This window comes from Larimichthys crocea, chromosome X (assembly GCF_000972845.2).
Source record: "Larimichthys crocea isolate SSNF chromosome X, L_crocea_2.0, whole genome shotgun sequence".
NCBI classification, from domain to species: domain Eukaryota; kingdom Metazoa; phylum Chordata; class Actinopteri; family Sciaenidae; genus Larimichthys; species Larimichthys crocea.
The window spans coordinates 31,299,082-31,325,708 of NC_040020.1; the positions used below are offsets into that span (position 1 = coordinate 31,299,082).

The 26,627-nt window shown below is 42.2% G+C and overlaps 1 protein-coding gene across 6 annotated transcripts; it reads left to right on the plus strand.

Annotated features, from left to right (window-relative positions):
* Window positions 1-1,533: 1,533 nt before the first annotated feature.
* On the plus strand, window positions 1,534-25,344 carry nacc1b (nucleus accumbens associated 1, BEN and BTB (POZ) domain containing b). Of its 6 annotated transcripts, none has more exons than XM_027282437.1 (8): window positions 1,534-1,856; window positions 10,848-10,998; window positions 11,927-12,169; window positions 13,120-13,341; window positions 14,624-15,089; window positions 16,436-16,733; window positions 16,909-17,006; window positions 17,183-25,344. In XM_027282437.1, exons 2-8 carry the CDS (start codon window positions 10,873-10,875, stop codon window positions 17,512-17,514), a joined length of 1,785 nt encoding a protein of 594 aa, XP_027138238.1. In that variant the 5' UTR covers window positions 1,534-1,856; window positions 10,848-10,872; the 3' UTR covers window positions 17,515-25,344. The 6 variants fall into 6 exon arrangements, with proteins under 6 accessions (XP_027138238.1, XP_027138235.1, XP_027138236.1 ...); XM_027282434.1 differs by lacking the exon at window positions 1,534-1,856 and adding an exon at window positions 2,452-2,783; XM_027282435.1 differs by lacking the exon at window positions 1,534-1,856 and adding an exon at window positions 2,790-2,961.
* The last annotated feature ends 1,283 nt before the right edge of the window (window positions 25,345-26,627 follow it).

The window sequence follows — 26,627 nt, forward strand, 5'->3', positions numbered from 1 at the left end:
CTGAAAGTTGAAAAGGACAAACACATAGTCTGTGGATTAACTCAAAATGTCCCAGACATATGATGTGAGAAGATATTTATAAAAAAGAAAAAAGAATAAATCAGGTCAGGTTAGGTCAGTGCTGAGCTGTTTACAGGAACAGTGAAGTGAATTCAGGTTGTCATGAGTGTGATATCATACAGAGACCCAATGTGTAGAAAGAGGTGAACTACCATTACTTTAAATGAACTGTGTTCTTTAATGTGAAAATTAATTAATTTAGAGATTTAAGATATTGTCTTGTTATTATGTATTTTTTTGTGTCTTTATTTTGTCATTATTGTGTCATTATTTTATTATTACTGTAGGGCTGGATTAACGTCATGGTACTCAACTGCAAGGACTTCAATTAACGTACATTTACTACATTTAAAGGGCTTTATACTTCTCTCTCTCTCTCTCTCTATATATATATATATATATATACTATATATATATGTCTTGGAAATGAGCAAATGATCATAATCGCAGTTTTATGATCTTCATTATTTTGGGGGGGGGCTATATGTCTTCAATTAACGGTATTAATCAGATTACCACATAGAAATCTGGGCCCAGATATTCCCTCATCAGATTGTTCAAAACTCCTTTGTCCGTGGTCGGCAAATGGTAATAAAAAGAAGATAATATAGAGAAAGAAAAAAAGAGATTTAAAGAGACGAATAGTATAGTGTATATGCCACGACGGCAGTTATGACAGCTTTAGTCCCTACCAACTTTTATTTTTTCAACATAATCCACAATCACCTCTAAAAAACTATGCTGTATTGTTACAGATTATATCCAAAAGTAAGTAAAATAATTCACGTTAAAGTTCACATTAGCTTTCTGCTACTTTAAAGTGATGCTGAAACTGAATAGCAATAAAGCTAACTCGACTTGACAGCCAATCTTATGCCTGAATAAGTACTTTAACTCTCACACTAACATTCTGCTGATATAAAATAAGTCTGTACATCTATTAACACCAAGAACATTATCATTTTCTAAACTGATCTTTTAGGGTCAGCAAATATTAATATATCAGAATTGATCTCACAGAAGTTTGTCCCTGAAACAGAACATGCACTTTCATGTTCAAGAATACATTAATATTTAGGTTTATACCTGCAAAAATAAGATATGGAAAATCTAAATGATTAAAAAGAGTTCCCTTTTATCATAAATTATTGTTTGAAGGAGGTAGTGCCTGTGTCTGGGGGATCTTATGCCCTCGGTATCTCTGAAATCCTGGCTGCAGCCATGCTTGTAATTGAGTATTTTCACTACTTTTACATGATCAGAATACTTCTTCTGCAACATCTATAGCTCGTCTGTGGTAAATGCATGACCCACATTGAAAAGCAACATGAAGCATTCCACAATTACTGTCATATCATCCACTGTCACGCTGTTTTATTCTGTGGTTTGCACAGAGTGGCCATAAAATGGGACATGGATGACTGATAGATGGGAGGAAGGAAAAACAATCTGCGTCTACTGTATGCACACGAGCCTGAACATCTGGATGGGGGCGCTGTGACAATAAATGCCCAGAGAGCGTGGCGCTATACATCTGACACAGGAGAATTATAGAGTTAATAGTATTTGGCATGACAGGGAGAGAGAGCGGGGAGCGCAGTGCCGTGCCTGAATGCAGTCTCATCCTGTTTAGTATTCACTGTGCGCAGCGCCTAGAGGCCCCGGAGGGCTCACCTGCCCGGAGTCTAGACTCACTATCACACACATTAAAACAGCGGGATCGAACCGGCGGCTCACTGTACGGTGTCGGTCAGGAGAGAGAGTCTGTTCCACCACCCAAGGGAGAAGACGCTCCGGTGAGTAGTGAGTGGGGTTGAGTGGGTGGACTGGTGGGTGGGGCTCAGACAGTCGGGTCGGCTGGGGACGCTGCCTGTCTACCTGCCTGCAGAGGCGCGTGTGCGGGCTCAAACCTTTAGTGATCCGTTACTCCTTCAAATGTAATCTCATTACATTGCATTGTTCGGTTACATTGCACGTTACATTAGATCTCCCCGCCAAAAAAAAAAAAAAAAACATTTATAAAACAAAACAATATGAAAAAAAATTTTTAACAAAAAGAATCCAAAGAGCATTGATTGATTTTTTTTTTGTTTTCTCACCATTGTTTTGACTGTATTTCCACGTGCACTAAAGTTATTTAGTTTCCATATCCAAGTTATTTTTAGTAATGCTGAGGAAAAATAAATAAACGTGTATGTGAGCTTATAATTTACCTTCAGTCATAGGCCTATAATTTAAAGGCTTTGATTAAAAAAAAAAAAAAAAAAATGAGGTCTGTTGTGATAACCACTCAGGTAAACTCACCTCTTATTTCGGTGAGACATCTGTCTCACTGCATTTTAATGCACACAATGTTTTTTTAAATGGAGGAACTTTAAGCTTTGAGGACAGCTATGATTAATTCTGTTTATGATGGGAAGCTCCCAGCTCTCCCACCTGATACTCACTATTGTTATGAAACTACATGTCTGTCTGTCTGTCTGTCTGTCTACCTGTCTGTCTGTCTCGCCCATCGGTAGCTCTGCGATCTGTCTGCAACCCCTGGGAGAGTTACACAAAAAAAAAAAAAACGCTCTGCTCCTCTGCGTCCCCCACCTCTCTCCACCTCCCTCCTCGATAGCTCTGTGCTCATCTTCTCGCCTTGCATGTGTGAGCGAGCGTGTGCGTGCGTGACACCACCTCCTCCACCAGCACCACCACCACCACCAATCGCGCATGCACGTGTAAGTATGTACGTGTATGCACGGACGGATTGTGTGCGTGCTGCTCCGGCTGCTGGTTCACACAAGCATACAGTCACAATGAATGGCTGCCTGTAGCGAGGCGGAGGGAGACACTAGACTGCTTATTCTGCGCTGGTCCTCCATTGAAAGACTTTCCAGCGGAATTACAGCCGAGGGGGTGAGTTGAGGAACGGCGGGTCACTGAGGACACGGTTCAGGCTCAGTCCGGCGAGACGGGTCGGTTTCCATGAGCCATGAACTGTATGTATGTGTGTGTGTGTGTGGCTTCTTGAATTTGGATGGAGGGGTGGTGTTGGTGGTGGTGGTGGTGTAGTATGGTCTGCGGCGATGTGCTGAAGTGGGGGGTTAAGCTATTGTTGTTTTATTGTTTTTTTTTTTTTAGGGGATGGGGTGGTAAAAGTTGTGCTAGCTACTATGGGGGATGGGCTCATGGGGACAGACCAAACTTTAACCACTTCACCGGCTTCACTCACTCGTCGCCGCGGGCTGTCTCTGCCTTCCCCTCGGTGAGTGACTTGATGAGTCCTTCGCTCCTCTTCTTCTTTTTCTCCCGCATTCCTGAACTTTCTCAAAAAGTACTTGGTGTTTTTTTTTTTTTTTTGGAGGGGGGAAGGGGTGCAGTTTTTTTTTTTTTTTTTTTTTTTTTTTTTAGAAACCGCAGGCACTCTTTGATTCGCCCAATATCACGGTGTCCTGTCGGTAAACGGGTTAAGATTTTACAGCCAACCCCCTACTTTCCTTTCCCCTCCTCTCTCCTCTCTCTCTCTCTCTCTCTCTCTCTGTCTCTCTCTCTGTCTCTCACTCTCTCTCCCCTCGCCATGCCGGATCCGTCCGTCTGTCTCGCCCACAGTTGCAGCGCATTTGTGTCCCGGGATGACCTGTTGATGTCGGCTAAAGATGGAGTGCCAGTATCGCCCTCCGCTATAGACCCAATTTCTCCCGTCTGGTAAAAATTAAATAAAAATAAAAATAACGTAAAGACATATTGAGCCGATTGAACGTGAAGTGTCGACCCCCCTCCTTTTTTAATGGTGGAGATTTTTAATAAATAATTTATTCGCTATGATATATCAAACGCGACATTTTGGAGGGGAACAACAACGCGTGTCTGTCCCGTATCGGTAGCTGCCATTCGGCCGGAGGAGGAGGAGAGAAGTCGGTCTCTGGAGCGGACATCACACCGCGCTGGCACGGACAGAGGGGAGACGCTGAACTGCTAAATATTTTATCCCCTCTCGACTATTTTGGGGGCAGACTTCGTGTCCCCCCCCCTGGTTTCTTGGACGATAAAGGGAGTTGAAACTGGGGTTGGCATTCAAAATAAAGAAGAGGAGCTCTTTCTTTTTCTTTTTCTTTTTTTTTTTCCGCTCCCCTCCCTCCGCACATACTGGCCCGGGCCAGCCGAGGACTCCCAAATCCTACCGGGCATCGAGGCTGGCACACGGCGGGGCACCGAGAGCTCTCTGCCCGCTCTCTCACTGCTCTCCCCCCCTGCTGACGGCGGGCTCTTCCCCTCTCTCCCTCTCTCTCTCTCTCTCTGTCGAGGCGTTTACCGGAGAGACATCGGCTCGGCTAGACTTTCATGTGAGATTAATTGATGTATAATTGATGTGTATAAATAACATTTTTGAAGTTTCAGCTCTAGTCGTGCTCAAGGGAGGCTAGTATACACTATAGCCACATTTGTGTGTGTGTGTGTACCCACGAGTGTCGGGGTAAATACAGCATTTTCAGCCTCGGGTGTCCTCAAACTAAAGGGCACACAGGGCTGTGATTCATCACATGTGGGTTTAAAGACATGTTTACGAATTAAACGTGAAGTGTTTTCACTATTGCCACTGTTAGCCTTAGCTTTAGCCTGCTACTTGCTAACAGGCCACCTTTAACCTTCCCCAAACCAGGAAACTGAAAATGATCAGAGAGTGATTGATGTTTATATCACAGGCTTGTGCTAGTATTGATTCAAGCAGTTGCTTGGATTGATTATATGCCAGCCCAGCTGACTGCAGTGATCAAGTTACTTTTCTTTATTTTTTTTGGTATAAGGGTGTTAGCTGGAGCATGTGGTGAATCTGCATAAAGTTGACCAGAGTTTGAGTCTCTGGGGATCAATTTAAAAAAAAGAAAGTTGAAAAAAGGACACACACTGACACACACACACACAGTTTAGCATTAAGTCAGAGTGTATAATGGGGCACATGGGGGCTGCAGGGGGCAAGGGTCAAGTGGTGTGAATTAACTCCCCTTTATGTTTCCTGGAAGTTGTCGTGACCTCTCTGACCTGCGAGAAGAGAAATGTGGCTGGTAAGGGTGTCCTTGGATGACATCTCAACAAAACAAAAAAAAACGATCAGACAAGCGGCTTACTCACACGAAGGGAAAAGTTTGCTTTAAGGCTGCCGTGATACACTTGAAATAATTCAGATTTGAACAGAAAATGCTCGTGTCTTGCTGCAGCCGTAGCGTTTTTTTTCTGTGTTGCTGCTTAAATATTTATGCCTTTGATGATTTTTAAGGGAAGGATCTTTCGTCACACAAATGCTTTGTCTAAACAACCGCCTGCTCATTATTCATATGAATGCACATATTTACACCTGGAAAACAACCACAGGCATCTACTATTGGTCACTGAGGAGCTCCACTGGGACACTTTGCCGGTTCAGTTGCTCGTTCAAGGCCACGGGAAGTGCAGATGTTAGTCAGCGGATAGTGCAGATCTTACATTTTTAGTACTACAGACTTCCCCCCCCCTACGCTAGTCCAGAGGTCACAACCCGCAACTTTTAATCTTAAACCTGCTCTACTTAGTTACTGTAACTAGTTTTGATAAGACAGAAACCATTACCACTAAAGATTATGATACACTAATTAAAGTAGGAGTAATGTATGTAAACAGATCCTGGATAAGACCCAGAATGCGTAGAGAAAATATCAGTCCGCCACTTCAGTTGAATAATAATTACGCTAATGTCACGCTTATTGATTCTTTTTTACATCGACACAAGCTGTCATGGCACAACAATGTGTCAAGGTTCAATAGCCAGCAAACACTGGCTTAGTTATGTCAAAGCATTATCGATTTTGAATAAAGTTAGAAATGAAGTGGTAGAGAACAAAACTGTCATTTATATACTCGGGCGCTAATAATGTTTTGATATGCTGGTAAAGTTATTCAGATCAAATTGTACAAAGTCCTCTCAATCCAATAAGCAGTCTGCATTTTTAATTGTTTTTTTATTAAAATTCAGAATAAAGCTGCCAAATTAATTAAGCATAATAATATTGTAATTGCAATTTATGCAATTATTCCACATACTAATATCGCTTGCTGCTGTTGGAAACACACAGACATGCTTATAACCAACGTTATTATAAATCATAACTGTTTTTAGGATCTAATATTTAATTATAATTTGATTAGAAACTTTATATTATAGATAATATATATTATATATATATATATATATTATACTATATCATAAGATATATACTATCTATATATATATAGCACCGGAATTGTAAATAGTCATGCTTTGCTCTGTCTTAGCCCACTGCCCTACATACTATGTCTATATCTATCAAAATTAATTAGTTAGTAAATTAATTATGATGAAATGCTGATGGCCTTCTATTCTCAGTGCTGCCCTTATGTATGTGTTAGGCAGGAGCTCAGGACTGCTGTAGCGCACTTTTTTTTTTTTCTTCAGCCTTTATTTTTCAGCTAGGGATGGTTTGCTGAGCATGCATACTACAGCGCCCTGCTTCACACCTGGAAGTTTCCTTTTTACAATCACTATCTCTTATTGTTGGAAGGAGCAGATCCGCGGAAGGAGCGGCTCCGCGGAAGCAGATTCATTTTTCCTGTGCACCACCCGTGCCCAACCTGTATGTGATTAAATGCTTTTTAGTGTAAATTTCTTTTTACTTAAGAGACTCGCTCAGTAACATCTGGATGGTTTGCTGTTGAGAGAGTGACAGCTGTGCTCTTTGTTTGGTTTTGTGAATGATGTAGACTTTTAAGACATTTATGGCCCAGGGCTACTTTCAAGGTTAGTGTCGGTAGGTTTTGTTGGAGAATAATGTTTTATATATATGTTCTGTATACAGCTGTTCTGAGTATATATAACTTGTCCAGGTGTGCTGTTCAAACTAAAGTTGGACCTGGATGTTGGTGCAGATTGTCCCAAGTCCTTTGTGTAGTAAGAGTTGGCTGATGTCTTGCCTCTAACACTGTGGCACAGAGTAAGTTATCCAATTCCTCAGAGTGACATTTCCAGAAAAATCCAATCAGGTTTAACGAAATTGACACCCTGCAATGCACAGCTTGTCAGCAAGAGTCCCAACTGTTTTCCTACCACTCATGATAAGTTGCTATGCGATTTCCACTGAGGGGATAAATTTAGTGGCCTTAAGTCCTGATCAGTTGATCTGCCTTTCTACTTTCCCCTAAGGCTGAACACCCAAATATAGTGCTGGACTATACAGCAATACTTCTTAGTCAGCATTTGTCTTCTTTGCACTCTCTTTTTGTCTGACTTGTAATACCAGATTTTGTTGACTACATAAGCACTACATATCACTTCCGAAATCATATTTCTCTACAATAATGATTTGTGAAAACTGAGATTGGAGCTGAAACTTTTAAGTTGTATTTGCAGTCTAGTGATTTATTAGATGTTTTTTTTTTCAGATGATCAATTTTCCTAAATGACTGCATATATAGTAACCATATTTTTTATTATTTCTATTTTATCTGTAGTAAATTAATATTAAAATTGTGATGAAACGATTATCAAACAAGTCGATTATTGATGAAAAGCTGAAATGAATTAGTCGATCATTAATTGAGTGAAAATTATTATTGAGTCATTTATTGACTGTCAATGACAAACACGTGAAGGCTCCAGTCTCTCCATTAGAAGAAGTTGCTGGTGTTTTTCTGCCTCATATGATTGCTAACTCAATCCCTTTGGGTTTTTTAATGGCCGTGTAGGCAAAACAACTTGGACATGTTGGGCTTTTAGAACTTGCTTTCGGCATCATCTATAGAGAAAGCAATCAGTCGTGATTGGTGGATATATTAATTGATAATGGAAGTCATAGGTTGCAGCCTGAGTGGTACTCCAGTGAAGTAACTTTCTGTATACACAGCAGCTGATTATCGTATCGTTTTCTGTAGACCAGAGTTTGAAGGATGAACAAATAAACATTCTCTAACATGAACTCTACATGAATCTATTTGACTGAGAAATTGTTGGTTTATATATATTTCACGAATGACCCCTAAAGGCCACGGCACACCAGTCAAACATTCTCCGACAGAGATGCCACAGCTGTTTGTCCTTGTTTTGAATTGTTTGGAGATGTTGTTGTTGTTGGGTTATGTTCGGCGTGTTTCGTCGTGGTTTATGTTTGACAAAGTTTGCCATGCCTTTTACAGAGAGAGTACACATATGGCACGGCTGTCCATGGAAAGTCTGCCTGCGCATGTTCAGCATTAGTGGTGTATATGAGAGTTGCGTGGCCCGTAATTAGTATTTCAACCTCTTATAAGTGCTGTAACCTCGTCCAACGGCCTGTTGTAGCCTACTGCTCTAGTGTGACTCGGGAGAAGATTACATAACCAAGATCTTTATTTTCCACTTTGACAAAGATGCAAAAGCTTCCTTGTGCTGTCTTCTTAATGACCACTGCTTGCTCCAGACTTTCTTCCAATATTTCTGGCCTAAAAAAACGTCTTGCCACTTTTTGCCTCTGAATGACAGAAGATATGTCGACTGTCTATTTTGAGGTCATTTTATTAAGTCAGCTGTTATATTTGGTTTGGATCTGTTTGATCAGTGTACTTTGTTTTTTTAACTGCCAACATTGGACTGTTCCCTGTTGTTGGACAGTGTTTGATTGCCGTGCCATTGGCTTCAGCGAAGTATTTAAAATCTCCCACAAGGTCAGTTGTGACCGAACTAGGGCTGCCACAAACAATTATTTTGATAGTCGACTAATCATTGATTATTTTTTCGATTAGTCGACTAATCGAAAAAATAATCGATGATTAGTCGACTAATCGGATCATACGTAAATTGACTGTAAAACATACAGCTTATTGCACCAGCACGCAGCTGATCAGATCATTATAAAATAATAATAAATAATATATAATAAAAACAATTAAGCTTTTAATGAGAGTCCACGGCCCCGGGAAACAGCGAGGTCCAGGCGGATGGGTGCCGCGAGCCACTTTCGCCCTCGAGCCTTTCTAAGCTGACCCAGAGCCGGTCGCGACACACCGCCGCGAAGGTAATGTGCCCGGAAGGGGTCAGCCAGCGCCTGGGAGAGGTCCCATGAGGGGATCCTCCCAGCACCGTGCAGCCGTCCCTGACCCAACGAGTTGAATCCCCCGGGCAGACTGCGCGGAAGTCGTGGAAAAATCGTGGTGATTGGTTAAAATTACAACACAGCCCTGAATTCACGATTCACTGAAGTTGGGTTGAAGTTGCAAATCGCAACATCGTGAATTCTTGGAGGGTCTGTGTTATGGTATCATTTACGGTACAGTCAGGCCTGACGCCGATTACCACTACTGCGCATGTGCGTAGGTGTGGGTGTGTGTGTGTGTATGTGACAGGAAGGCAGACGCGGCAGTGGAAGCTGCAGCCGCAGTTTCGAGAGAAAAGCAAAGTTAAAAAAAAAAAAACGATGCGTCGACTACTAAATTAGTTGTCGACGATTTTGTTCGTCGACATAATCGTGACTAATCGTGGCAGCCCTAGACCGAACCCCACTGAACCTTTTCTTTTTATCATGAAGTCTGCTTTGTTTTCACTCCCTCAAGCAGACGACAAAAAAAAAATCCAGTCAAAATAAAAAACATGATATTTCTGTTGACCTGCCCTCTCTGTGACCTTTTGGTCTTTGGCCGCTGCATCAGGATACATTCTCCCAGGCAGTGATGAGGAGAGATGGAGGTGATGCTGTTTGGGTTACCAGGTCTCGTCTGTGAGTCTTCCTCCCAGTGGAGGGGCAAGAGTAATCACTATCATATTGTTTCCTGTTAGTGGTTTGTTTTGGGTCGTAGCCAGACTAGGAGCTTGACATCATCTCCTCCAGCTTCTGTCCAAATACTTGCGTGTCCGCAAAGCTTGTACACCACCAGTCACTCGGAGGTCACGATGTTGTATTAAACACTTGTTCAGCAGACCAGCGACTCACCTTTTTGTTCTCATCTGTTTACTTCCGCTCCATCGAACTTGGCATTAGAATAGTTCTGTGTATATATATTGTGCATTTATAAGCAAAAAAATAATAATGGGTGCTCTCAAAAGTGATGCCCTCGGTCTTGAACAAAAAAAAAAGAAGGATTTTAGAGATGGATTCTTTGTTTATTTTCTGTCACAAGTTTGACAGTTCCTCCACTTTTGATCACAGGCTTCTTTGTTAGGTGGTGACAATGACGAGTGAAGTGGATGTGTTATGTAAGTGAGTGTGTTTTGACTGAGAAGGAGCGTCGAGAAAATAACAAAGTAGGCCAAAAACCACCAAACTGTTTATTAACTGTGAATTAGATGTAATGAAACAAGGTTTTAAAAAAAGAGAAGGATGGCTTATATAACTGTCGCTTGTGGCCCAAAATTCTCTTTCATTTTGAAGTTTTGAATTAAGGATGTTTACCAAATACTCGATTCATTAATCATCACACACTTTATTAACCCTGTTTCTTTATTCTAAGGCTCTTTCCTCCCTCCACATTTGTTTCTTGTTTGCCTTTTTATACGTCTTCCAGTCCATTACTCTGTTATTCTTGTTTGATCATCACTCCTTTATTTGCTGTTTGCCCTTTTCCTGTTCTGCTACCTCATCACTTCAGATGTTTCTCAGTTTACTCATTCTTCACACTCCTCCTCACCTTCCCTTCAGTCATCTAAAAGTCCCCATCATCCCTCCCGGTACCTCACTCTCCTGTCCTATATCCACCTCTGTTTCGGCTCTTTCACCTTTTTAAATCGCTGCCACTACTCTGACCTCTGCCTTTTTTGTCTCCTGCAGACCCTGTGGTGCTGGGCAGAGCGTTATGGCTCAGACGCTGCAGATGGCGATCCCTAACTTTGGCAACAACATCCTGGAGTGTCTGAATGAACAGCGGCTGCAAGGCCTCTACTGTGATGTCTCCGTGGTCGTCAAGGGACACGCCTTCAAGGTACCGCACTGTTACCTATTCAAGGAATGACAGCTTATAGTCAGAGTTGTACTAAACAGCTGCGCAGGAGTAATTGGTGGCTAAGGGATTCATTTTTTTTCTGAGATATTGACCTGTTGGTCATCTTCCCTGCCAAGTAAGGAGCTCATAGACGTCTCAATAATTGAGCGTTATCTTGAAATATAAACTTGTAGCTTGAGCAGCAGGAACAGATTTATTGCTCAATGATATGACTTTATATTAGCTTTAATTTAAACAAGAGACAGAAGTGTAAAAGTATAATCAGGATCAAAAGTGTAAAAGAAAAGCAAGAGTTTAAATAATTTTAATTTCCATTCTTTTTGCAGATATTACTCTTGCCTAATTTGCCATAATTTCTTTGATGAAAAGACTTGCTTGGGAAAGGTTTTGGTACTTACTTTTTTCAGTTGTTCATTGGTCTGTAGGATTGGTTGTGAGGGCTTGAGTAAGGTGCAGTTGGTTCCTTAGTGAAGGTATTGCCAAGATTTTGGTTAAAATCAATTAGTAAGACAGGAAAATATGGTCCAGGTCATAAACTGCCAGAGATCTGCTTTAAATAATATATTCTTTTTATTTTCTGAGCTCCCTCTGGCCAGGGCAGTAACTCTTTGGCTTTGTTCAATACAATTTGCAAGGCTATAATTAGAAATTTGGTTGAATTCCAGAAGTTATTGCAACACAGTGGTTCCTTATAGTTATACTTTTCTTTTTTCAGTAGATTTCCAAATAGATTCCAGAAAAGGTGTGTTAACTGTCAGCAGTGCTGAGAATAAGCTAGTCTTACAATTTGTTTTGTTTTTTTACTTGACTGAGTGGTTTAAGGTAACCCAGATCAGCTGCATTTTTAGGACATGGAGCATGATCACACCCGGGTATGACTTACCTTTCCCTGCTGTTTACACCCCAGGCACACCGTGCGGTGCTGGCAGCCAGCAGCTCCTACTTCCGGGATCTGTTCAACGCCGGGGGGAAGAGCTCAGTGGTGGAGCTGCCCCCGGCCGTGCAGCCGCAGAGCTTCCAGCAGATCCTGGCCTTCTGCTACACGGGACGCCTCAGCATGAACGTTGGAGACCAGTTCCTGCTCATGTACACTGCTGGCTTCCTCCAGATCCAACAGATCATGGAGAAAGGCACAGAGTTTTTCCTCAAGGTAATCCACTAATAAAGCAATCATAAACAAGCTGAATGCAGGCGTGGAACTATAGGAATTTTTATTCGCTGCCACATCAGCACCTATTGTGTGTGTGACATTATGCATGGCATTATGTTGTCATGAGAGTGTCTGTGTTTGTAGACACGTTCCTGTGACTCAAGAATAATTGAAACATCGTACTGACACTACAGGTTCCCTCTATAGTAGAGGGATGATCTGATTAGATCTGGATTGCTTTGCTGCATAACTCTGCATATTAATGAGAACACTGATTTGACTTGAAAGTAGCCCTTAACAGCTCATAGTCACAGAGTTAATACGGTACCAGCTATGTGTTAAGTGAAGTACATTAAGACTACTGCGTGATGTGCTAAGTCGCATGCTGTGCTTGAAATACTACTCGTCAGACATGTTGCTGTTTTGTAGAGTCTGGCTACTCCACCAGCCACTTTGACAAACTCCCAAGGAATACTGGGAACTTATCTTTGATACTAAAAATAGCTCATTTTATACAAAAGAAGGAATGTTTGTCTTTTATATTACTTAACGAAAAGCAGGTTTAAGATTGTGGAAGTATCGTTAAAGCATTTTCAATACTGATGATTCAGAGACCGCAACTTCTGTAAGGATTCTTAATCCAAGGTCCAAGGCAAGATTTTGTTAAACCAGAAGTTTAAAGCTTATATTGTTTTCAGAATCATAAATCAGAGAAAAGCAGGAAATCTGGAATGTGTGAGAAGTCAGTCATAACAGCGACTTAATTAAAATAGTCTAAAATTAGTAATAAGTAGGAACTATGTGATTGCAGAATAAGTAAACAACATTATGAATATGCTGATACCCAGCCCTGCTTAGGATGGGGAATTATAATATGTTGAACCTGCGTGAACATGAAATGATGGCATGATATTCATGTCATGATATCCTTCTTTATATCACCCTCCCAGGTCTCCTCTCCAAGCTGTGACTCCCAGGGCCTCCACACCGAGGAGACCCCGAGCTCCGAGCCTCAAAGCCCCGTCACTCAAACGGTGGCAGGCGGCGGAGTCGGCGGCGTCGCTACAGCTGCCGGAAGACCCACCTCTTGTCTGACACCCCTCCCCCTGGTGTCCAAGGTGAAGACGGAACAGACAGCCTCCACGCCTCAGCCCACCCCACAGCCACAGCAGGTAGGCTGCGTGCGTTGACCTTAAAGCAAGCAAAGCGTGTTTGCGTTGATGAGGAAATTAACAGCACCGCCATCGTTTTTTTAAACTGTGAATCGTGGAGTCTGAAAGGATAATAAATTATCATTCGCTATTCACGTCATTTCATAGAGGGCACTGTGAGTAGGTGTGTTTTTGAGTTTGAGATTTGAAAAGGCTTTGATGGGCTTTCAAGGAAAGATCGCTCCCAGTAGCTCGCTCCAGCTACAACAAAACATCTTTGTGTTGCAACAGAGCTGAAAAGCTTATTTAAAAAAAAAACACCATATATCCATATTTCTTTGACGAATCATAACCTGCAGGTTATTTCTGAAATGTGGCATAAACGGCTTCAAAGTCTTTCAGGAAAATACATCAATTATTGTAGAGGTCAGAGGTCATCACTGAAATTGTGTGCATCCACTTTATAAGCACTCTTAACTGGAGGTGTTGAAGAGCTTTAATATAGAAGTATTAAGATATGGGTTGTGTTTTTATCATACCATCCATATTAATAAGTTGTGGGTGTTTTTTTAAAGGAGCACAAAGTGTAGTAAACGGTTTGTCTCGCTACATGTTCTGTCGCATAAAAGTGGTTTCAAACAAACACTTTAATGGCTCTGCAGCATTTCCTCCTAATTTACTCTTATTGAAATGGAAATGACATTAGATTCTAAATAGATTTTGATTTTGGCTCGCCGGCTGTGCCAGTAAACTGAAGACATGTACCCTCCAACTGTTTTTAACCAGCCTCATTTTCATTGTAAAGTTTCAAATTGAATTTTTGGTTCAGGTTCACTCATTTTCACAATGAATCAACTGTAAATCTGTCAGTCTAGCTAAAAAAAAAACAGGTACAAGAAAGTGAAACCAGTTTCTTGTGATTTATTTCAGAGGAAAGCATCAAAAATAGTCACCATGCGACGTCAGCAACTAGTGAAGTCAGAGAAGTGTATGGATTTATTGACATTTATTTACCAAAGACTAATGGAACTACAGTTTACAGCTTAGCTAGTGCATAGTGTGCATATCGAACCTCCTTCTTTTTTCTTTTTTGACGCTTACCGAAATGTGTCAACTTTCAGATATTCGTTTTTTTACAAACTCTTTAATAAGCTACCACCTCATTTAAATTTTAATTAATTTTAATGAAAAAAAAAGCTGATTAAGCTACACAAAGAGTGTTTTGGCATTTCGTCCACTGGAAGTTGCTGTGCTTTTTTTTTTTTTTTAACATGAATAACTAATGTCTCTCTCTCCTCCTCAGCAGGAGGGCTCTCCCTACTCAGTGGTCTGCACCCCGGTGGCCAAGCGGCTGTGGGAAGGGGGTAACCGTGATGGAGGAGGGGGGGCTGGAGGGGGAGGGGGAGGCGGGATGAGGAAGGCTGCACGCTACTCTTCCTCCTCCTCTTCCTCCTCGTCCTCCAACAACACTGCCCAGGATGCTTCTGGGCGCGGACCTGCCGTCAACTCTGCTCTGGTGGGCGGTGGCGGTGCTACTTTGGTGGGAGCAGCCGGACTCAACAGTAACCATAACAACAATAACAACAACAACGGCGGGACCCCTGAAGGCACTAGTCCGGGCACGCTGAGCATGTATACCAGCGACTCGCCAATCAGTTACCACGACGATGAGGAAGAGGACGACATAGCTGATGACAGCGCCGAAGAACAGTACAGACAGATCTGCAACATGTACACTATGTACAGCATGCTGAACGCCGGAGCAGCAGGTGAGCTCTGACAGCAGAGTGAGTTCATTTCAAGGTCACTGCGTGTTCACGGAAATGCAGAGTTAGTCTGCTGAACCGTGACTCGCACTGTAGTGCGTTTACAGAAGAACCAGTCCCATAAAGTTTGTTTACCCAAATGTCTCAGGACTGGAGGATGTTGTGTATAATGTCTGAAACTTCAGACTGGTTTGTAGTTTATTTAATCAAAAGGACGATGAGACGATGAGTTGTTTCAGTTGAGACGGTTGAATTTAACACCCAACACACTGATAGTTATACAAACTGAAGTTGAGAATTGTTCGGTCTAAAGGTCATAGGCTAAGGCATGAAGTCTAAGGTCTGGGTTTGTTTTGAAACCATCGGAAACAAGTTGTTCAAGTTCTCTACTGGATCCACATCTATCTCCAGTTAGTTATATCTCTATATATATCTATATATCTATATATATTGTATCATCAGAGGGTTCGATATCCAACTGAACTTCTATTCTCTAAATCTGACTTAAGTATGATTTAGAAACCTGACCTAAATCAAAGATGAAGGCAGGCCATGGAAAAAATCCATATCATAGTTATGAAAAAAAGGGATCACATCGAATGTGTGATTTGGTTAAATAGTACTTTAAAGACAGTAGTTTTGAGTCATTTTACTGTTTTATCCCAGAGTAAGAGACTACAAGATGCCTTAGGACAGAGATGTTGGCTCAATTGTTGAGTGTCTATGGGACGAAATGACCTAATCATGACCCCACATGTATCTGTGGAAAAGGACTATGGTGGTGTGAGGTATGTCCGAGGGGAGGCCCACAGCCTCAGACTTTGAAAACCCCTGATCTAAATGATTTTAATGCGTGAATGGAGGCAAAGAAGCACCAAAGTGCGATCGCCTCTCTTACAGAGCGAGTTATCTCACTTTATATTGTAGTGATCATGGCAGACCTCTGAGGGGTTTTTCTGTTGAGTGTTGAAGTTTGCGTTGTTTATTTTACTCCTGTGTATGTTAGCTATGAATATAAACACTTTCATTTTGTTCTGAAGTGTGTGTATTTAAATGTTTTTTTAAGTGCACAAGTATTCCCCTCAGAACATGATGTAATTAACTGATTACTAGATATAATAATAGCTTTTTAATATGGAGAATAAGTGAGCAGGGTGAAAGTATTTAGTATAACACATTTTTAGGCTTTTATTAAAGCTATTAGTTTCTGTATGACTGCTTTCAGTGTTGGAGAAGTTTGGCAATGAAAGGTGCATATTCCTCAACGTAAGCTTTTGCATCCAAAACTCTGGCACTGGTACCTTCAAATGTCAAATGATACCTAACAGTCCATCACATTTCCTCCTCAGTGGTTGGGGAGCGGGTGGAGGCTCTTCCTGACTTGGCCCCAGATTCAGGCGGTGGACGGGGGGGCAGAGGCGGACGGTCCCGGCAGGACCTGGCGTCGCTGCCCGCCGAGCTCATCAGCCAGATCGGGAACCGCTGCCACCCAAAGCTGTACGAGGAGGGCGACCCGGCCGAGAAGCTGGAGCTGGTGAGCGGCACATCGGTGTTCATCTCCCGCGCCCAGCTCATGAACTGCCACGTCAGCGCCGGCACCCGCCACAAAGTGCTGCTAAGACGTCTGCTGGCCGCATTTTTTGACAGGTCAGTGTTGAACACGTTCCAGACATTTGGTTTGTCAAATGTAGTAAGGGGTGTGTGGGGATAAAACGGAAGTATTATTTAATCTGCAGATCCGGAGTTAACCCACTTTTGGCATTAAATCAAATTTTCTTAGAAGTCTGCTTAGGTTTACTCGTTTTTTTTCCCCCTTGCTCAGGAGCACTCTCGCTAACAGCTGTGGAACTGGCATCCGCTCTTCAACCAACGACCCCAGTCGTAAACCTCTGGACAACAGAGTGCTGCACGCTGTCAAATGTGAGTCACACAGACACTGATTTTAACACCATAAATCTCTTGGAGCTGCCCACATAACAAGTTGTATGTTGCAGCTCCTCACCATCCATTCTTTATCTTCTTTTTGCCTTTGGTGTGTTCACCCTCTGGTTTCATCTTCCTTTTTTTTCCCTCTGTCACTCTTTTCCTCCCGGCAGTTTACTGCCAGAACTTTGCGCCGAGCTTCAAGGAGAGCGAGATGAACGCCATCGCAGCCGACATGTGCACCAACGCCCGCCGCGTTGTCCGCAAGAGCTGGATCCCCAAGCTTAAACTGCTGATGGCCGACAGTGACGCCTACTCTGCCTTCCTGGCCGACAGCGTGAAGATGGAGGCTGACGCGCTGGGGGCAGAGCAAGGCTTTGACCCTGCCTCCTTGGAAGCCGTGGCAGCGGCGGCAGCGGCCGCCAACAATAACGAAGTGGGAAGCGGAGCCACGCCAGCAGACACCCTCCAGGGGTCGGGAGGAGATGGCAGCACTTTGTTTTGAGTGAGTGAACGGACAGATAGATGAATGGACAGATGGACGGATTGATAGAGGGAGGGATGGCGTTTTCTGGGGCAATGAGTAAAGAACGGTGGCCACTGTGGTCGTGATGATAGTTGTGGCTCGTGCCCTGGCCGCCATGTGTTTGGGGATCTGTTTCTTTTACACCTCTTTCAGTCAGTTTGTTCTGCTTTCCTTCCTTCGTTTGTCCACATTTCAGTCTCTCTCTTAGCGGCTCAGAATGCCTCTCTCCGAGTTGTTCCTCCTTTCTTTTCTTCTAGAGAGAGATTGAAAAATGGAGAGAAAGGTAGCAGAGGGATGAGGTTGATAAATGGTCAACCCCCCCCCCACCCCAACACACCTTTTCATTCCTCTGCAACCTTTCAAGATTGTTTCAGCCTTTTATATTTCTTTGTTTTTAAAAGCGTGTACTGTCACTAAGGCCCTTTTTTCTTACCATAATCAATCACAGACATTCCCTTGGGAGGCGGGTGGGGAGGGAGGGGGTAATCATGTTTGGAGAAAGTGATATTTCCTTCACCAAACTCCGGTAACACTGTTGTTTTGATATTGAATGTATGCGTGGAAAAGCATCCGGGCCGCAGAGTTTGTAAGTCAAGTGGACGTTGAGTGAGCTTGTACAGAGCCCTGTTTTTTTTTCCTTTTTGTTCTTTGTTTTGCTTTATATTATCTGGACGGCCGGATGACCGCTTCTGTGAGCGCGCGGGGGGTTGATGAGGTCAGGGGTTGAAATGAATAGTAATATGTATATTGGCATGGTTTATGATCTCCCCAACCACACCAACCCTGCTCTGTTAACCCCTGCTGGGCATGCTGGGAATACTGACCTACCAGCTCATAGAGAAATGCTGGCGAGTTCTGACTAACAGTGTGGTGGCAGATGAGGGGGAAAAAAGTAAGGTTTGCTTGGCTAAAAAACACAAAAACCTCCCCCTCTTTTTGACCCTAAATGTAAAGAAACATAATTTCAGTTTCCCTTTTTTTTGTGTTTCAAATTTTTAATTTGTCCTTTTTGTGTGTGATATATTTTAATTTTAATTTTGCCAAGCCTCCAGAGGGAGAGGAAACTTGTTACCGATGATTGTCAAAGAGTTTGCGCGTGATAAATGCACTGTGTTATTTCCTGCGGTATGAGTACAATCGAAAATACGTTTTTGTACGTATCAGAAAGAGAAGAGGGGTGGTTTTATTTAAAAAAACAATGGAAAAAGGAGAAAAAATACAAGCTGAAATCAAACTTATATATCTGTTTATCACCCTTTTTTTTTTTTTTTTTTAATCTGAAGGAAAGTCAAGAGTTTCTGCCTGTGAGCATAGGAGTGATTTGTGTGTGTGTGTGTGTGTGGATACGGCAGTGATGTTTTGTTCTCAGCTCATGTTTAAATTGTTTTCCCTGAGAATATTCGCAGCCATGCCAGTTAGCAGCACAGGTTTCCTCAGGCTCTGCTGCCTGGATGCGTGCTCGCTTGGCACGGACAAAGGTGCTAATTCAGGCATCGGTACATTTGCAAGGAATATGTGTGTGTGTGTGTGTGTGTGTCTGTGTGTAGGTGTGTGTTTGTACGGCCGCACAGTTTGTGTGTATGCTGCAGCAGAGAGAGAAGAGCGGGAGGCCAGACGGTGTGTTTTCACACACACGGTTCGATTCATTCACCCATCGCTGCGGCGAGCACACATACACGCTAATACACATTTGGGCGCTGTCAGCCGCATCAGCTACAGTACGGCAGAGCAACGTGGGAATTAAAGGGGAATCACACCAAAGTAGACTTGGGAGGCTGTTGTTGGGCACATTCACCTTCAATTTGTTTTGTGTTTTTAATGAAGCGACAGTAAATGTGATGGAAAAGGTGAACTTTCACTGCACTCACTTGAAAGTTTTGTGGTTTGACACGTCTGGCTTTATGTGAGGTATTTAGAGTTCTAAACAAAAGCTGCTAAATAATGGAAATCACAGAAGTATGTTGGCATAGAAACAACCCTGAAAGTCATATTGCCTTCATATTTGCCTTTTGATATTTGCGTGGCTCAGTGGTAGTTTTCAGAACAAGATTATTTCTCTTTAGAAATATTAACCCTGCGCGATACGGCTGAACACACTCATCAGTCTGTAAGAGGGCTTTTCTTCTCTTGTTGAGTTTGACGTTGAATCGAGGGGCTGCAGTTGAACCTTTTTTGATTTAGTGCCACTGATATTTTAGTCTCGGTTTGGCCTCAGTGTCTTTTTTATCGCAAAATCAATCCCAGACAATCAATATAAAGCCTATTACTCCCCAGTGCCAAACAGACACCTCTGTCTGTTTGGCACTGGAGAATGAGAGACCTAATGAAAGCATGAATAACAAGCAAAGTTAGCCAACTGTAAATGTATGCCCTCTCTCTTATTTGTCTGCTAAACGGATTTGATCAATGCCAAAAACCCCAGAAGACTAAAACTAAAAATAGCTTCTCCATGTTATTCAACATAATCTGTGGCAGATCCAAAACAAATTTCCGATCCTTGGCTAATGTCAGGGCTGTAGTAGATTAGTGTAAATTACATCCAGGCCACAGAAAGTGGGTTTATGGCCTCGCATCAACGTGAGATACCTCACTGTTGAGTCAAGAACTGAGACCAGATCAGACGAGTCCAGCTCTAGATGGTATTAAAGTCTCCTAATTGTCACATCAGGCATCGCATAGGGGAATATTAGATTTAATTGAGCTAAAGATCAGCTGGTCTTCAAATAAAGTAGTGATGGTATTGATGACCAGACTTGAGTCCTGCATCCATCCGTTACGGTACAGTTGATACTTTCATTGATTTTAGGTACAATTTGCTACAGAAATTCATCAAGCGTAACTCAATTACCATAATTCATTGAGACCAAAACAGCTCTTGATATGTAATCAGTTTCTAAAGCAAAAACGGATCAAAGGTTATTGAAAGATCTTTTTTATTTCATTCTGCTCGTGTGTGTCAGGGAGCATTTATCTTAAGGCTGAAAGAAAATATGAAGTGACACTAGATGAAATGGAAAGTTTCAGTGTGAAGCCCTCAGTGCAGAGTTTTCTCTGTATGACAGCATTTTGGCAAAAGTGATCAGATTGGAAACAGACTTCCTGTGAAGATCTGGGATTTATATATTTAAAAAAAAAAAGCAGACCCATGTTCTTTATTACGATACTGTTATTTTATTGTGTCTGTTTGCTCTGTTTGGTGGACGTCGGCAGATTCTTGAAATGAAATGTGACGTATCGACTGTAGGGGGCAGCAGTGTGAGAGAGTCAAAGGTGCCATCATGGTTAAAAAGGGAACGCGTTGAGTGTTAATAATCCAGCTGTTGAATCCACATTTATAACTTTATGCCCTGTTTTTACGTAGAAGACATTTTTAAAATTGAATTTCTGGCGAACTAAACTCACTGGTACATTGGATTCCTAATCCTACGATGCTAAAGCGTGATACTCTTGACGACCCAAACAAGAAACTAACAAAGAGTTTGTTAGCCAAGATTTGTTTTTATTGTAAACTCGACACTTCTGACCTGTTTTGGTCTTTTTTCTTTTTTTTCGTTACATGAGGAGAAACCTCGAGCACCTTATTGCCAGTGTGCTGTCAGAAATGTGGCGGAGGCTGCTGCGTGGTGAACTGTTCAATGTCACTGTCACAGCTTTTTATTGATGTTTGGACTGCCACACACACACACACACACACACAGGCCTTCAATGTGAAGAGACTGTTGTTAAACCATCTGTTAAGTGAAACAGAAAGTTGAAAATCACCCCGGAGAAGAACCAAAAACCACCTTTAAGGCTTCATCTAATCCGTCTTGAACTGAACCAGTTTTGTAGACCAGTGTTCTAAAACAAAATTGTCTGCTTTTTACAGCCTGGCTTTTGAGGAATGATGTTTACGTGACTATTTGTTTTTATATATATATTTGCATATATCAAGTTTTTTTAATTTTTAAAAAGGCTATCAGTCAAAGAGCCCTTGTCCTGAGACGAGCACCTAAAGGTCCTACAGTTAGCAGGTGGAAGGTAACCGAGTGGTAGCTCCACCCTTCCCCACCCTCTATTCTGGAGCACATGGTACGATTCATGGAGACTTAAATGAGTTCAGTAACTAAGGACAGGCGTGAGAAGATGCCAGAGGGATGAAGAAAGGAAGAAAAAAAAAAAGTGAAAGGGATTGTGGGAGACGGAGGCGACAGTTTGCACATTTTTGTTTTTTGTTTTCCTTTTTAAAAAAAAAAAAAAAATCCAATCCAACCCTTTGTTTAAAACCACCGCCTTAAATGAGAAAAATTATTCTGAGTGAGATAGAGAGAGAAGAAGAGGACAGTCTGAGCCTCCCTAGAGAGGAGAGATGAATGAGGAGGAGGAGGAGGAGGAGGAGGTGGAGGGGTGGCTGGGACGCTTGGATGATTTGGTGTGAATGCATGCATGCATACTGGTGTGTATGTAAGTGTGTGTGTATGTTTCTGTGTGTGGTTTGTTGCAGGGTGGGTTTGGAAGCTGTTTGTGAAGGGTGTGTGTGTGTGTGCGTGTGTGTGCGTGTCTGTGGGCGAACACAATGCGTGGGTGTGTTTTTTAATGTGTGTGTGTGTGCATATTAATGTATGTATGCAGGGTTTTTTTTTTTTTTTTTTTTTCCCTCCCCGCTCGCTTCCCTCCATCTCCATTTATGGCATGTTAATGTCTGCCTCCTCACTCGAAAGAGCCTTTGACAGTGGTACTGTGTGTGTGTGTGTGTGTGTAATGCGCATGCCTATGCCAGGCTGGGTCTGCGTCTCGATCTATGTGCTGCATACGTGTGTGTCTGGCTTCATGTGGCGACTGCGCATGTCTGTCACTGTGTGTGGGTGGTTTGGGTGCTCAGCTCTGCAAGGTCTGTCTGTGTGTGTGTGTGTGTGTGTGCGTGTGTGTGATAGTGGGTGGGATGTGCGCAGAGGCTGTTTGTTTTTGTCTGCCTCCACTGCTTCACACACACACACATCTGCAGAGTCACATATCTACATCCACAGCAGAGAGTCTGTACATCTGTGTCATATCAAGGCTGCAGATTAATTGTGGCCATGTCTCACATCATGGCCACTGCTCCACTGTTTCTTGAGGAGTGTTCCTTTATACACGTAAGTGTCAAGTGTCTTTTTATATATAAGTGTCATGTAAATGTTTAAAAAGATGAAGCAGATCATGAGCACTTCTATCGACTCTTCAGCTCAGATTTTTTTTTTTTAATCCTCTAAATTCCCTCCCTAAATATCCCGTCACTGCCTGGTGCACTCCTGCACGGGACAGCAGCACAACTGCAGCCAGGACACTGACACTCTTTCCCTCCACCTCTTGATTTTTTTTTTTTTTTTTTTTCCTCAATCCTCCTTTTCTTCTCTCCCTCTCTGCCCTCGCCTGTCTCTCTCTCAGCGCCTCTGTTTTCTGTTTTCTTTGTTTACATCTCTTTCTGCCTCGTCTCTTTATGTATACATTTCTACCCCCCTCCCACCCATGTCTCGCCTCCCTCTTTATCCATTACACACACACACACATACACACACACACACACACAGCTAGCGTCGGTCCCTTGTTGCTTCATTACATAAACCATCGTTTTCCATCCGCCGCTGCTTCGTTTCTGTGTCGACTCCATTTTCTTCATAGAATGTAAATCCTTGCCAAACTCTCACCCGTATATCTGTGTGTGTGTGTGTGTGTGTGAGTGTGAGTGAGTGTTGTCTCTGTCTACAACAACAGATGGAGCTGCCAAATACATTGCTGTGTGTGTGTGTGTGCTCGTGTGCATATATGTGAACAATTTGAATGCAAATATGCAAATAAATGGGTGAAGGTACATCTGACCAAGCAGTGTTTGTGTGAGTGTGTGGTCAGTGTGTGTCCTCGTGCTGCCCACCCCCCTCTCATGGGACACTGTGGATCAGTTAGTTGGGTGTGCGTGTGTGTGTGTGTGTGTGTGTGTGTGTGTTTTTACTGCACCTTTTTTAATAATCAGACAATTGATGATCTATCTATCCCTATATTTTGGCCGAATAATCAAAATGTCACAGACATGCAGCCAATCATCGGACCGGACTGTTGAACCAAGTGACCAAGTGGGGTTAAAAAAAATAATAATTACAATCATCATAGACTTGAGCGGGGAGGGGAGGGAGGAGGAGGAGGAGGTGGTGGTGGTGGTGCTGTTCTTCCTGAGGAGGAGATGTTTGTTAAGAATCTCCCAGGACAGATGAGGCATTGCGGCAGTCTGCCGTCACATGAGCGAAGCCACAATCCAGACAAAGAGACAAGAGAGAGTGAGAGGAGAGAGAGAGGAGGCTAATGACAGGGAGGAGGAGGAGAAGGTGATCGTCTCTCTCTGGCCCTGTGCCACCAAGATAAATACCTGGGTGCTTGTTTATTTATGTAGCGTGGCATTTTGCAGAGGGGCGGGGTTGTGGGCTGAATGAATAAACGGTAGAGTTGTCTAAATCGTTAAAAAAAAAATTTTAAGAATAAAGCTTCCAAAACTTGTCTGGATGACAAAGAAGATAAGCTTTGATTTTCTCCCACAAAGTTGAAATTGCACTAAATATCTGTGAAGAATAAAAATAATAATAATCTCTTTATGTCCTGAAACACATTTGGCTGAATGTTTTACCCCAGTGTCCTTTTTTTTTTTTTTTTTAGCACTGCAATACGCATTTGAAAAAACATTTTTACTGCAACTATATAGAGGTGATTTTGGCCTCATTGGCAGTCATTATGGCCAGCTGTTGTCAGTGCGTTATGTTAAACCCAAGACGTCTGCAGTCAGCAGTTAACTGATCAGGAAAAACAATGGATTTTTAAATTAGCAGGATATTAACCGGTCGTGTGAACACACGTCATATTAAGTAGTACAGTGGTTCCCAACCTTTTGTGCTTGCGACCCCCTTCCTTCTCAAAATCATATCTAAATGCAGCATCTCAAGTTGTAGACATAATGTTCCCTTCTCGGATTGTTTCTTTCAAATAATAATGAAATAATTAGATTGGATGATTACTTTATGAACAGTTGGTTGAATTTCGATAATTGAAAAATCACTGGCTCCCACTTTGGTTCCAAATATAAATATGTTCTGTGTTTTACGAAATATCGTCAAAACAAGGTGACACAAGAGAAGCAATTTGAAGACCTAAGCGAAGCCGTGGGGCATATTATTACAGTTATTAGACATTTTATGGAGCCAACAGTTTATCGAGAAGTGCCAGTAATTATAATCATTAGTTGCAGGAAAGAATTTTATAAGATATGTGTGTAATTTTTATGTCTAATCTGGTGAGGCCTTAGATTCATCTGACAATCCTGTGTGGGGAAGACACAGGGAGGGAACCACTGTAGCAGCAGCAGCATTAGACCCCAGTGTTGAGCTTTAATCTTCTAATGCAGGCAGGAAAGAGTGAAGTTGAAAGTTTTGTACTTTTTTGTGTCACTGTGCCAGATTTTGAAAAGACCGTAGAAGTGATTTGTTGAGGGTTAAGACGGTTCCAACAAGCTTTTTTTTTTTGGTCCAAATTTCATCTGTCTGTCGCTGCTTTGGCCTGTTCTCCTGGGGGCCTCGGGTTGTCGACACACGGGTTCCAACTGGTTTCCACATGCAGGGCTTTGAAATTTGGTGTACTCCAAAGGAGCACAGCAAAAGGGATATTTCCTTTGTAATATCTGTGTCTGTTTTATTTCCTCTTTTTTGATTTGGAGGAAGAGTTATGAGCTCGTAGCTGGATGCTACTGAGATGAGGAAGGAGAGAATGATTTTTTTTTTTTTTCATAAAGATTTCAGAAAGTTTTGAACACTTACAAAAACTGAAACATGAGACTGAACAATGAAACTTGCTAAGCCCAGTACCATGGGCTGTATATCACAGAATATCTTTTTCTTTCTTTTTCTTTTTTTTATGAAATATAAAACCCACCTGTGACCTCTGACCTTTTTAGAAGTCATCACAGGTTTCAGATTTTGCCTTTTTTGTAGGGCAGCTATGTCTGAGCACAGTTTTATGATGAAAAGCTAAGCGGGGCCAGAGCAGACTTTTTTTTTTTTTTTTTTTTTTTCAAAGCGATAGGAGTTCGGTCACGCTTTTTAGAAGAGCTTTGTACACATTTCAAGATGTTTCTTTTAAACATTTTTTACGTTTCACTTTCTGTTGCTATTGTGTTTTTTTGTTTTTTTTTCTACATTTGAGCTAGTGTACTGTAGTCTTTGAGAGTTATTTTGAGACAGATGCTACTAATAATTCAACATTAACACGTGTACGTAGAGTTGCCAAGTTTGTGTAAAGAAAAAAAAATGACAAAAAGACAAAGTGGAGACATGGTTAGCTGTAAAATAGTTTAGAGAAAGAGAACCACATATTTTTGCATTGCGATTGTTGTACGCCTGAGGTGCTGCGGGCGGGCGGGCGGGAGGGTTGAGGGTTGGGCTTGGGCTTTTAATGCTGGACCAGATGTTTGGTTTTTACTGCACTGCAGCTGTTGTCGGGGCGGGATCAGGGACTGCAGAAAGCAGACGGATGCATGCAGACTGATGGATGGATGGACAGTCCAGACAAACAAAACACTGTTGGGCTCACATCATTTTAAGGCTACAAGTCTGAATGTCTGTCTGTTTTTAAAAAAAAATCTCTTCATGGATAAAATCTTACCCATTGTCTTGTGACGATAGATATATATATTAGCCAAGCTTGCATAAACTTTCTTAAGAAATCGACCCAAAGTAAAGTTACTTGACCTGGTTCTCGAACCAGCATTTCCGCAAAGAATAAGCTACTGCTGCTTGAATGTTTGTTTTTCTTTAAACGCCACCTGGTGGCTAAATGCTGCTACTAAGGCTCAGAGAAAAAAGGGGGGGGGGCTCAGCAGCCACAGTAAATGCCAACGCCACCAGAGGGCGAGATCCCAAGAAGCAGTGATCCTACACAAGCTACGATTGTAATGAAAGAGTCTCGATCACTGTATTCATCCGAGCACCTTAACAGCGGGCCGACGGAGGCTTCTGCTGCTCATTTTACAAATCTGACACAAGACAACCAACCCGCAAAAAAACGTCCACTGCACGTGGGCCGAGATGCCATAATAA